Source organism: Lipotes vexillifer, unplaced genomic scaffold (assembly GCF_000442215.2).
Source record: "Lipotes vexillifer unplaced genomic scaffold, Lipotes_vexillifer_v1.1 scaffold1029, whole genome shotgun sequence".
In the NCBI taxonomy this organism is placed as follows: Eukaryota; Metazoa; Chordata; class Mammalia; order Artiodactyla; family Lipotidae; genus Lipotes; species Lipotes vexillifer.
Window position 1 is genome coordinate 719,490 of NW_006789305.1, and position 13,562 is coordinate 733,051.

Consider the following 13,562-nt stretch of genomic DNA (forward strand, 5'->3'; position numbering starts at 1 on the left):
AGTGATTAAAGTAAAATTTCTCCTGATAACGAATTAGAGATTTGTCTAGATTCATCACTGCGGGGCTCTGAATAAATGCTATGCTCATTTGACTTCTTTTGACGCATGTGTTTCAGGACAAGTCTGTCTTACAGTGGCCATTAATTTTTTGGGCTCCTGTAGTCATAGTTGGGATATGGAAATGAGAAACATTTAGGAACACCCTTTTGGGCCATAACCAAGAGAAGTTATCAATAGTCTGTTCTCTCCCATTAGTAGGGAAGTCAGAGTACATTTATTTTGATTTAGACTGCAACATATATATTTTTCAGATTTTTTTTCCCTAAATAAATGAATGTAAAATTAGTGTGAGCTCACTGAACACTCCCCAGTTTGGGTAAGAGAATGTGCCTAGAAACTTTCAGGCAAAGGAAGACTGTATATAGAAAGACTGCAGTCAGTCTCACTTCCAGATAATCAAGAATTAGTTTACTAATTTCTCAATGACCTGTTTTGGGTTTTTTGGGTTTTGTTTTTTAGTTTTAATCTCAGATACATTCTCTTTCTTAGGCTAAATCAGAGAGAGATTAGGATAGCCCCATAAGTAATTGGATAGTCCGTGGGGAAAGCTGCATTTTAATCATGAAAACCCCTGTAAATTCAATCTACGTGGCGTGCTCTGCGGGAAATTTTCCACTGGAGGTGAACTTGGTTTCCCTATTAATTCTGAGATGACACCAGGTGCTTAGCACAAGATGGCGCCAGTGAGCTGTAGAAGGTACTACAGACTTGACCACTGTGGCCTTTCTTCCCACCCCTTCCCCTCAAACCTCATCTCCCCTGCTTCGAGCTTCCACTAAAGGCAGAAAACAATCCATGCTGTTATTGCTGGGAAAGGAAAGGATTAACGAAGGATGGTTCTTAAGTCAGCATTGGAAGCATTCTAAAGCAGCAATAGGGTTTGCTAAGTTTCCTCCGGGGCCTCTGCCTCCCCCTGCTAGCTCCTTTTCCTGGGTGACTGCCCAGAAGGCCTTTGCCCTAGGATTTCCAATCTCCTTCTCCTCTCCTGGGGAGCCCACGGCCTAGGCGGGAGGCGGTTAAACCTTCTGGCTGCTCTGCAATAGGGCCATCTGTGTTTGATCAATCCAAGCGGAAAGGAGGGGGTGGGGCCCGTAAAGAGACTGTGAAAGCATTCCAGAGTAGTGAGAGAGCCCCGAGATCCTACAAGAGAGAAGGCACCGCCCCCAGCCCGGCCTCCAAAGCTAACCCGCCGGCTTGAGTGGAAGAGGCCGTGTGCACACGACTACACGCTTGGTCTACCCTGGCCTTACTCTCCCGCAGCCATGGGGCCCCGCACCGCTCTCCTTATCTTGTTCCTTTTGTCTTGGTCGGGACCCCTTCGAGGACAGCAGCACCACCTTGTGGAGTACATGGAACGCCGACTAGCTGCCTTAGAGGTAGGTGTCTCCTTTCTCTTCCGGCCCAGCCTGGAAGAATTCCACATCTCCTGTTGATTCAACCAGTTTGTCAGGGATGTGGGATGACAAATTAGGGCTCTTGTAAGAACCTACAGAAAACTCCATCTTTCAATAAGAGGATCCTCAAAATTGCAAGTCCTCCTCTTTCCCCACATACAGAAAGCAATTCCAAAGCAAATAGACCTTTGTGTTTCACCCCTGGGATTAGATGGGATAAGGGAAGAGAGTGGAAATTGAGAGCTAGAATTGTGGGGATGCATCTCAGGACGAGCTGATGATTCTTTTAAAAGCTGGAAGTTCTCAGAGAATCTGCAACTTTCTGCCTTTTTAACAGCTTGGAGTCTGTAGCATCCTAATCCCAAGAGGAGGATCGTATAATGGAGCAGAGGTCCCTTCTCACCCTCATGCACTTAGGCTGCCCTAGAGGCTCAGAGAAGTCAGTGGCACTGCTCACAGCACGGCCGGAGGATGCAAAGTCGGGATTGGGGCCTAGATGGATCTTAGCTGAGCTCTTTGCACATTTTAGCATCTTGAACATTTGGTTTTCTTTCTGTGGAGTTTGAAGGGGATGCTGATGCCTGGCTGAGTTTTGCTTTTTCCCATTCCTGACTCCCTGGTTGGGCCTCTCCCTGCCTGGGAGTTGTAACCCTTCAGCCTTCCTTCCTGCTGCCCCATCCCTTTAGGAACGGCTGGCCCAGTGCCAGGACCAGAGTAGTCGGCACGCTGCTGAGCTGCGGGATTTCAAGAACAAGATGCTGCCGCTGTTGGAGGTGGCCGAGAAGGAGCGGGAGGCACTCAGAACTGAGGCTGACACCATCTCGGGGAGAGTGGACCGTCTGGAGCGGGAGGTGGACTATCTGGAGACCCAGAACCCAGCCCTACCCTGTGTAGAGGTTGATGAGAAGGTGACTGGAGGCCCTGGGGCCAAAGGCAAGGGCAGAAGAAATGAGAAGTACGATATGGTGACAGGTAAGCAATCTGAAACAGACCCCTGTATTCTTCCTTGGTTCTTCCCCTTTTTTCTCCTTAGCCCAGTCCACTTGGCTCTATCTTCTAGAATCTGTTTTAAGGAAATCTCTGTACTATCAGGTTCATTAAGGAAAGTTTTTGGGGACCCAGGCCTCTGTGGTGTTCTTTGCCCCAGTCCTCCATGAGAGTGGAGGCGTCCACTGGGCAAAGGCCCAACTGTTCTCCAAATAGCCCACCCTGGGGGGTTCCTGCAGTGAGCATCTAACTCTTGCCTGTTTTTCCTTGTCCTGTGCTTTTTTCCTTTCCCACCAGACTGTGGCTACACAATCTCTCAGGTGAGATCAATGAAGATCCTGAAGCGGTTTGGTGGCCCAGCTGGTCTGTGGACCAAGGATCCACTGGGGCCAGCAGAGAAGATCTACGTGTTAGATGGGACCCAGAATGACACAGCCTTTGTCTTCCCAAGGCTGCGTGACTTCACCCTTGCCATGGCTGCCCGGAAAGCTTCCCGAGTCCGGGTGCCCTTCCCCTGGGTAGGCACGGGCCAGCTGGTATATGGTGGCTTTCTTTACTATGCCCGGAGGCCCCCTGGAGGACCTGGAGGGGGCGGTGAGTTGGATAACACTTTGCAGCTCATCAAATACCACCTGGCAAACCGAACAGTGGTGGACAGTTCAGTATTCCCAGCAGAGGGTTTGATCCCCCCGTATGGGCTGACGGCAGACACGTACATAGACCTGGCGGCTGATGAGGAGGGCCTTTGGGCTGTCTATGCCACCCGGGAGGACGACAGGCACTTGTGTCTGGCCAAGTTAGACCCGCAGACACTGGACACAGAGCAGCAGTGGGACACACCATGTCCCAGAGAGAATGCTGAGGCTGCCTTTGTCATCTGTGGGACCCTATACGTTGTTTATAATACCCGCCCTGCCAGTCGGGCCCGCATCCAGTGCTCCTTTGATGCCAGTGGCACCCTGACCCCTGAAAGGGCAGCACTCCCGTATTTTCCCCGCCGATACGGTGCCCACGCCAGCCTCCGCTATAACCCCCGAGAGCGCCAGCTTTACGCCTGGGATGATGGCTACCAGATTGTCTATAAGCTGGAGATGAGGAAGAAAGAGGAAGATGTTGGAGGGAGCTAGTCTTGTTTTTTGAATCTCTTTCACCTCTGTATATTTACATCCCGACTAAATTTCCTGCACGTCATTCTGGGCAAGTTGTGATTCACATCTCATATTTTCAGCCAACAGAAGCCAAATTCTCATTGCCCCTTCATTTCACATGGGACTCCAGATCTCGAGGAATCCTTTTAGAGCTAAAAGAGAGAAAGCCCTAAATGTTCACTCCTCTCTTGCCCCATGTCAACAGATTTCGGGCCGGTGAAAGATGAGCCAGTTCCAGAGCTCTGACCCTTATACATATGGGGGCGACCCCAGTGAACAGGCAACAGAATATTTCTTGCCTCAGTGCGAGTCAGGGGAGAGAGAGGGCTAGGAGGAGATGTTAGACTCTGCCCTCTCTCCCTTCTCCCTTCAGTGCCCTAGAGGATGGGACTCCTTCTGTACTGCAGCGTTTTGCATTAAAAGGAAAATCCACTGCTCCTTGCCTGTGTTTGTTTGGGGTAGCCCTCAGATCAGATTTCTCCCGTGACCGGCCATCTTCCCCTCTGCCCCATCCCCGTTCCTTAAAGCCGCATTAGGGACTTGGCTGGGCTCCCTTGCCGAGAGGGGCTTCTCCAGTTTCAGACTTCACTGGGAGGTCCCTGGGGAGGCGGCAGAATCCCAGCACTTCCAGAGGCTGGGGTGAAAGCCCCCGGTGCCCACCGTCCTCCGCAGCCGCCCTCCCAGAACCACCAGCGGCACTGCGCCTCCGGCCGCGAGACTGGGGCCCAGGGGCACAGCTTCCAATTCCAATTCTCCGAGGTTTTGATGCAGACAATGGGTTTTAGTCACACTGAAGTCAAATGTGGAAACCAGAGCCCCGAATGCGTATGGGTTCTGTAAGAACTTTAAGCCTCACCTCTGAAGTGGACTCTGCCCCCAGGACCGAACCCCACTCCCATCTCCAGCATCAAGCTCATCACCAGGGCCAGGTTGCACAATCGCGCTTGGTCTGAACCGCTCTGATTTTCCTGCTGCCACGGCGTCTGCGGCTTGGGCGAGGAGGAGGGGCAGTGACCACGTCCCAGATGTTAGTCTTACCAGTTTCCCAACACATCCCTCCCGCCACCCTCCTCACCCCCACTTACCTACCCCGGTCCTGGAACCTGGCTGAAGTCTGTCCAGAAGTCCCGGAAACTTAACCCTTTCCTGCCTAGCACTCTGGCCTTAACCCTTTCCTGCCTAGCACTCTGGCCTCTGGGCTGCAATTGCAGAAGGCCATCTGGGGAAGGGAGAAGGGAGAAAGGACAGGAGGAGACCCCGGTTTCGGACTCCAGTCTCTAGGCATCTGTTGAGCTCTGTACCAGGCCCCGCTCCAGCCTCATCCTCATGTCCAACTCTCCGGAGCAAGGCCATCTGATGGACAAGTTCCACTGCTTAGACTGTGAAGTTGACCTCAAGCAGCCCTGGGAGTCCTCCTGGTTATTTACCCCTTGGGGGGGGGGGAGAGAAAGGGACCCGGTCTTCTCCCCCCCACCCCTCCCCCACCCCCAGGGCAGGGTGGATCAGTCAGGACCCTGTGATCCTCCTTTTGTCTTGTCTTCTTCCCTCCCCAGGCAGAGCTGCTCCTGACGTAGGTTGGCGAGGCAGGGGAAATGAAAGGCAGTGAAGCACCTCACAAAGGCGCTATTGTGGGGAGCCTGGGCGGGCGGAGGCTCACTCCCATTCAGTTCTCTCTAATATGGGGCTGGCAGCAGTAATCACCGCCTGTCAGCCCACAGGGGGGTCTGCCCACGGAACATCTGGCTCTAGCAGCGCGCGGTTCGCTGAGGAGGGCGTGGAGGAGGGAGGGAGTTCTCGGTGGAGGCTGGGCAAGAGGGGGCCGGCCCCCGAGGAGGGGTGTGTGGGCATGTGCACACATGGGGGGAGCTCGTCTCCTTAGTGTGACACCACTGTGTGAGAGGGTGAGGCCCAGTATGTAGAGGCATCTTGAACCAGCACCAATTGCCAGAAACGGCTTTTTGACGACCCTGGGGAGGGAATAGCTCAGAGACTCTGGGTGTAGATGACATCAGTGTGAGGAGTGAGTACCAACACTGGGTCCTTCCACTTCACAACGTGTGTGCCTGTCTTTGTGGCATCTTTTTTTCCCTGGTTCCTCAATGAGGGAAGACACAGCTTTTTTTTTTTTTCTTGCTTAAAGTTTCTTTGGAAAAGTTCACTCAGACTTTTCTGAAAGGGCAGAAATCTCTGGGGCCTTGTCACTTACTACTTTTTCCTTTTTGTTTTTCTTTTTTGGCTTGTGTACAGTAGCTAGTGCTATTTTGGAAGCGTTTTAGACGGTGAGTGGAACTGTGTGGGCAGATCCAGTGAACTGTCCAAATTCATTAAGCTTAATTATCTGCTGCTCAAGGACAGAGCCTCCGTGGCTGAATCCTATCATCAAAAAGCAGCCTCACTGCTCCTCCTCAGACCCTCCATAACATGTCACTTGACAGAAACAGGTTATGACCTCTGGTTTGAGTTGACAGTGGGAAGACAGTGGGAAGCAGAGGCCCTATGGGGTAAAAAGGCGCTAAGAGTCCAAAGAGCAGTTCCACGTGTGTCCCCAGCACCCAGCCCTAAGACAGTAAAAGCCAGGGATGGGGTTGTGGGAATAGTGTCAAGAAGCAGGAAGGGCCGCTGCTGTGGGGACAGCTGTCTGCCAGATCTTTGGTCCAGGCACTGCCTCTCTATCACAAGGCAAGGTTGAGAGGGCTCCCTTTACCCCTACTCAGAACTCCCCACCCTGACTTCCCAGCTCTCCTCTTTGTTCTCAATATCCTTTCCTCCCTGGTGCTGGTCTTTGTGTCTGCCCATGAGAGAAACGAACGTGTTCACCTTGTCATTTTCATCAGGGAACCTGAGCCAGTGTTGTCAGAGCCCCAGATGGTGGCGGAGGGAGAGGGCAGAGATATATAAGGAATGAAGTTGTTGATTCAGCTGACAGTGCTTCCTCTGGAATCGGGCTCTGAGCTAAACAGGAAGCAGAGGCCTTTCCCTCTTCCTCCTCCTCCAGTCTCAGATTTTCTGGATTCCTTCTCATCCCTCTCCTTGCACAGGCACCCTTCCCCGAGACGCCTGGAAGCATCCCCTTCTACTGCTCCACATTTCTCTACCTGCTTTAGGTCAAAACATGCCCATTTTGAGAGCTCTTGAGACTGTTCTGGTATTTCTCCCAGCCTGCGGGATTGGTCTCTTGAGCCTCTCTGTGGCTGCCTCGGCAATGCGGTCTCTGCTCCAGGAGGGCTGTTTTCGACCTTCAGCCAGAGGGCAGGGGCCGTCCTTCCGCCCTTCGCCCCGCTCTGGAGCTGCAGCCTCTCCTGATCCTCTGCCCCAGCAGCCTGGACGCGTCTTCCTTTGCTACCCCCGGCCACCAAGGCTGGTAAGCTTTCCTCTGCCTGCTTTTTAACTTCTGCTCTCACAATGCAGAGCTTAAGAGATTAAATCTTTATTTATGGATTTAATAACTCCACAGAAGAATTATAAATGTGGAAGCCAGCGTATTACTTTAAAGGGCAGAATGAGAAGGTGAAAACGAAGACGTCTCAGCACCCTCTCTCCAGAACATGGGTCTGACAATATCTGGAGTTGGACACATCTCCAGAACACTCCAGCCTGACCTCTGGGGTCATGACCTCCAGCCTCCCCAGTTCCACCTTCTCTGAGAATGGACACCCTTCCTTCCCACCCATAGCCATGTGGCCCAATGGGAACAAATCAGATTCTCTCTCCTGGGGATTTAGAATTGCAGATCAGAGATGTTAGGTCTGAGAGAGTGTCTGGAAGCATCTTCTGCCCTGCTACGGAGAGACAGTGAGAGCCAGACTGCAGAGGGAAAAGGATAAGGAGACACCAGACAGAAGCAGAGACAGGAGAGGAGTGAGGGGTGACTGATCAGGGCCAGTGTGCATGTCTGATCTCAAACCAGCTCTCCTGTGGTCCCAGTACATTGCTAGCCCTTGGGTTCTACAAAATGCCTGAATCCTTAAACTAAATATGCCCTTTTCTTGTTTGTTCGTGTTTATTTTTTTGCTCAAGTTAACATGAGTAGGTTTCTGTTTCCTACAACCCAAATCCGACTCCTCATCTACACCTTACCTTCCCACCTAAAAAATCACCCCATCCGCTAGACGGCCGGGCACATGGCCTTCAGCCTTTAGAGTGTTCCTCCCTGCCCATGACCTAGAGGACTCACTAGAGTGATGAAGAATCTGTGCAGGCCCGTCCTGAATCATTGTACCACGGCTCGCCACACCACTCATCCTCCGCGACACCCCACAGACCGCAGCTCACTTACCCTCTCCTGTTCTGGCCCCTCATGGTGTGGCGTTCCTTTCTCCATTGTAGCTTGTAGCACAGTGTTCTCTGAGGCAACCTGACATAACTTTAGGGTCCGGCAAGCTTGGAGTCAGAGCTCCTGGGGTGAGAGTCTGCCTCTGCTACTTACTGCTCTGATACCTTGAGCAAGTTACTTAATACCTTATCTATAAGGTAATAATATCTGCCAAACAGGATTGTTGCTGTGAGGATTAGAGATGGTATATGCCATCTCTTTGGCAGTGCAGACAATCAGAATGTAGTTCTCAAGCTCCACTTCCTTTGGGATGCGTTTCTGGCTGTTCTGAATCCCACCTGGCAGGGTCAGGGGCCTTTCCTCTGGGCCCTGACTTACCCTGTGTGCATCCCAGTTGGAGCTGGTACCACAGTGTGTTGTGTCTTGCTCATCTTTGTGTCCCCAGAGCCTAACCCAGAGCCTGGCTCAGAGACGGGACTCAATAAATACTTGTATCGTGCTCCCCAGGAGACTGTGAACCCTTGGAACTCTGGGCAGATTTGTCTCCTAACTCAGGGCCTAACTCAGACCAGCAAGCAATAAATGTTCTTGGTGGCACTTTTCAATTCAGCTGGACAAAGACAAGCTACAGATAAAAAACAGAAAGCAGGGCTTCCCTGGTGGCGCAGTGGTTGAGAGTCTGCCTGCCAATGCAGGGGACACAGGTTCGAGCCCTGGTCTGGGAAGATCCCACATGCCGTGGAGCAACTGGGCCCGTGAGCCACGACTACTGAGCCTGCGCGTCTGGAGCCTGTGCTCCGCAACAAGAGAGGCCGCGACAGTGAGAGCTCCGTGCACTGCGATGAAGAGTGGCCCCCCGCTTGCCACAACTAGAGAAAGCCCTCGCACAGAAACGAAGACCCAACACAGCCAAAAAACATAATTAATTAATTTTAAAAATAATAAAATAATAAAAACAGAAAGCAGTCTCTCTTCAACTGCAGAACGTGTTGGCCTTCCCACGGTGACGATTTCTAGCTCCTACATCTAAGGGGAACGTCTCAAAGTAGGCCAGCACAGCTAAGCCCTGTGGCCACGGGGGAGGAAGACAATAAAACTAGGGAAGGAAGGCAGTGGGAGGACCTTTGTTTTTCAGCATCTGGTTCACAGCAGGGGTTGTGGAGTAGTTAAGTCTGTTCCCACCCTGGCCCTGCCACTTGCTACCAAGTTACTTCTCTGTGAGCCTCGGTTTCTTCATCTATGTATGATGTAGAGAATACCAATTCCACAGATTGCTGTGAGAATTAAGCGAGGTAATCCCTGTAAAGCAGTAAACCAGTGTCTGGCACATAGTAGGTGCTCAGTAAGTATTGTTATTGTTATCAATATCATCTAGATTGCCGGAGTCTTTTCAGATTACGAAATGCTCATGCTTTTTATCTCCTCAGATCCTTTCAACAATTCTGTGAGACAGGCAATTCTCAGGAACCCGAGGATTATACGAGATTTAATGATTCGTCTAAGGTTGCAGAGCTAATAAAGATAGTGGGGCCAGAACCTAGTCTTGGAGGCTGTGTGGAGGCGAGGGGAGAACTGGAGCTCTGAACACAAGCTGAGTTCAAATCGTTGCTCAGCCGCTCGCTGGCCAGGTAATCCTGGGCAAACCAATTCTCTGAGAGTCTGAGCGTCAAAGACTTGTTGTGAGGGATGGGTGGGCTAGTGTGTGTAAAATATCTAGCAGAGCATCCAGAACAATAAAGTTGCTCACTACATGCTCATTCCCAGGACTGTGACTTGCTGTCTCATATTGGACAGTACACTGCTGATTATCTCTGTTTGGTGATCAACCCTCTGTCTTGATCCAGTGGCTCTCTGGCAGCCTTCTCTCTCCACTTGTACATTGTCTACAAGAAGGCAGGACACCTGTTTCCCAGACTCAGGGTTATCAACATCAATTACTGTACTGTGCCTCTGTGCCCTGATGCCTTCAGAACCAATTATGCTGTGTAGGATGTGGCTATGATGCTTTTCTTCTTTGTGTGTCTCGTCTCTCCTCCCACACTGTCACCTGTCAGTTTACCTTGTAGCCTTTGGATCCATTCTGAGAACTCTCCCTCACTGTTTCTAATTGGCTGTCCACTCAGGCTGGGACAGAACAAGAGTTAAAGGGCTTTGAAAGACGTAAAGTTGGCACACAGGCCAGGTACCTTTACTGGCATCACGAAGAGTGTGGCAGAGTATTCCGCAGACTAGAAGCATAGCCTATTTTAATCTGGAAGAGGCCTTAATGTCATCTGGTCTAGGACCCTCAAGTCATGCAAGTATTTTCTAACTCACCGTACACTTCCAGAGCCTTCTAGCATGGTGTGATCGGTTTACTCAGTGACTTGGGAAGCAGGTGCATGTTTTATGCTGGCAGTGACTGAGGATTCAATGGTTTCTACCCCCGGAATCTCTACCCAATGCCCTGGATTCTTGAGCATTTTTCCCTCCCAGCAGAGGGGAGGTAAACACACAGATGTGGATTTCTCCTCTCATGCCTGATTATGACCTAGAAATTCCCTTCTCTTCCTCTCTCTGTCCTTTCCAGCCCTCCTTAGTCCTGATGGAGGTGAAATACTTTTTACTGTTGTATACTGTTTAGATATCTCGGGGAAGCTTTGAAGACATAAACTAGAAACACTAGCTTAATAATTAAGTAGGTAAGGGGAGACATAGGGGAAATGTTTCTTTTATCAGTGGATATTTTTTTTTTTTTTTTTTGGCCGCACCTCGTGGCTTGCAGAATCTTAGTTCCCGATCAGCGATTGAACTTGGGCCCACAGCAGTGAAAGCGCAGAGTCCTAACCCCTGGACCGCCAGGAAAGTCCCTATCACTGGATTTTAAATTGAGGTAGGAGTAATCTCATTTAAACAGACTTCAGTATTCATTTGAAAGCCTGTAAATTGCAGACAAGTTATCAGCCACAAATTGGGATTTTATGTTCTGTGGGTTTTTAATGAGGGCAAGGGAGGCAGCTCAACACTTACTGATTCATGGTCTGGAAAAGATCAGCCTGGCTTACCCTCTCCCTGAGGACAGGGCAGTGGCAGGGCACAGAGCAGACATCTGAAGTTCAAGTTGTAGTTCAGCTCTTTTCTGCCGGTGTGATCTCAGTTTCCTCATCTGTAAGAGAACAACAATATTCATATCTTCCTCACAGGGGCAGTGTGATGACGAAAATGAGATAATGCATGTGAAAGTGTTTTGTAAAATCATAAAGCCACACAAGTACTCACTGCTCAGATTACTCAGTTAAGAGTCAACGTAGAGTGTCTTGTGTATGTGCTGGGTTTCGGGCAGCCAAGGAATGGGACAGGCTGAGGAGCCTGTCCAGCAAGAAGGAGCAAAGGGATGCTGCACAAATGAAAAGTCATCATTAGGAAAGTTGATTATTACAAACAAAAGGAACTTGTAGGTGTATCAGACTCAAAAAGGGGATATGACACCTATGGAACCTGGACCCTGTTATGGGATTGAATCGCGGTGAGTGGTCATCAGCAGGCAGAAAATGCAAAGTCAGAGACGGTGTTCATACTGCAAAGTCAGAACACCATGACTGTGTAGAATGAGACCCAATGCCTAGTTATAGAGCAGGAAGCAAATCTGGGGGTGAGACGCACATCTGCGTCTGGGAAGGTCACTGAAGGATGTTGAAGTCTGAATGGAGCCCGTGTGAGAGGCAGCATCGGTGGGGACCCTTCAATGTCAAAGCCAACTTGGACACACAATTGATTAATGAAAAATGTAATGGATATTGGTGAAGTATTTACTATGTGCTAAGTGCTTCCTCACAACAGTGAATAAGACAGTCATGGACATATCTTCACAGCTCCTGGACTGGTGGTTAAAAAGATGAATCAATAGGAACCACACTGCAGTGCGGTAGGGCTTGTGCTACAGGAGGACCTTCTACCCAAGCCTTTCCTGCAGTGGGGGATGGTCAACTTCTGGAGGGTCCTCAGCATGGCTGGACAGACACCCAATCAGGACCGCTCTGCACACCATTGCCACCGCTGTCATCATCACTCAGCTGGACCACTGCAGGAGGCTCCCAACTGACCTCCTTGCCCCAGGGTCTCTCCCGGCTCCAGCACCCATGTCATTGTGTCTCGCTCTATGTCATTGTTTGTTAATGGACCCATCTCCCCAGACTAGACTGTGAAACTCTCCCTTTCTGGGGGGGATTCAGAGAACGGAGAACGGAGACAGTGACTTCCTCTTTATAGCTTTGGTACCTACTTCTCGGGTTCAGTGGATATTTGAGGAGAACAGGGAGAGGAAAAGGCAGGAAGGCACAAAGGGAGGAAGGAGGGTCCAGGGCTGTCCTCTCCTACCAAGCTCATTCTCCATGAGCTTGAGAGGTGAATGCCCCGGACACTGGGAGTTTGCACAGGTGTAAGCTCTCCCTGAAGCAGCAGCTTCCCTCATGGGATGGCCAGCAGCCAGAACCCAGGCCAGTTCTTTTTTTTGCACACAGTTTTCTTTGCAAGTCTCCTGGGAACAGGACCTTGTTGCCAGCTTTGCGTGCCCTGGAGCAAGTCTCACTGGATTCTCCCTCGAATTCACCTTTGCCTTGGACTGCAGCCTCTGCAGGGCACTCACCTCCGGGCCCTGCCACCTACAGAAATAATAAACGGCAGCACTGTTTACAGAGCCTTCGGCACTCACCCTACACGGCACAAATGCAGTGGCTTCAGCCTTCAAAACAATGATTCCAACGCATTTAATGAGAGCCAGGCTTTGTGCTGGGGGCTGAGAAGACATGGTAATGACTTCTGTGCCTCAGAAACTGGCTACTTAGTTGGGGTGGGGCAGTGGGAGGCGGCCAAGGATAGGGTGATAAGACAGGCATACGTTTCCCTCTACTACCCACTGCCTGAGGAGTTTAGGATAAGTGCCTTAAGAGAGGGGTGCCTCATGAGAATTCCAAGGAGGAAGCGGTCATACTCCAAGGAGGGGGCTTTGAAGAGGCGCCATCAAGTGGTAGCATTTGAGGTGGCCTCAGAGGAAGGGCTGGACCGAGAGGGTGCTCCAGGAGGGGGACTGGCAGGACCCCAGGTGTGGAGATGCTCAGGTACAAGTGCATTCAGGAAAGAGCTACTAAGTTAGTTTCATGAGAATATAAATTGCCTCTAAGGGTGCACAGGGAAATAAAAGTTAAAAAACCCCGATCAAGCCATATTGCTGAGGGAACGCTTTTGAGTCGAGGTAAACTTGTTGAAGCTGTGCAAGTAATTGCTAACATTTATTGAGCTAACAGTACAACAACCCTGCAGATTAGAACTGATGTCTCCATTTTACAGATGAGGAAACTGAGGTTGAAATACACAATTTGTCCAAGGTCATACACCTAGAAAGCGGTAGAGCCAGAACTTGTACCAAAGTCTGTCTGGCTCTTGTACCAAAGGTCATGCCCTTGACCTTTGTCACTGAGGGGATGGCATGAAAGTGGATGAGCCTGACAGGGAGACAGCACAGATGGAAAATGTCTGAGGTTCAAGGTGGCATCACCGCATACTCAGGGGCTGGGAGAATGAAGAGAAGCCCGTGTAGGAGAGAGACTGAGTAGAACTAGGAAAAGTCCTCATCTCTAGATCTGAGAGAGGAGGATGGACCAAGATGGAGCGGGCAGGCAGGACCCTCAAACATGCAGAGCGGTCGGGAAGATGAGGGAAAGA

At 50.6% G+C, this 13,562-nt stretch overlaps 1 protein-coding gene across 1 annotated transcript; it reads left to right on the forward strand.

Annotated features, from left to right (window-relative positions):
• Nucleotides 1–1,189: 1,189 nt before the first annotated feature.
• On the forward strand, nt 1,190–4,027 carry OLFML3 (olfactomedin like 3). The gene is made up of 3 exons (XM_007462479.1): nt 1,190–1,436; nt 2,141–2,426; nt 2,739–4,027. The coding sequence occupies exons 1-3, from the start codon at nt 1,323–1,325 to the stop codon at nt 3,566–3,568; spliced, it is 1,230 nt and encodes a 409-aa protein (XP_007462541.1). The 5' UTR covers nt 1,190–1,322; the 3' UTR covers nt 3,569–4,027.
• The last annotated feature ends 9,535 nt before the right edge of the window (nt 4,028–13,562 follow it).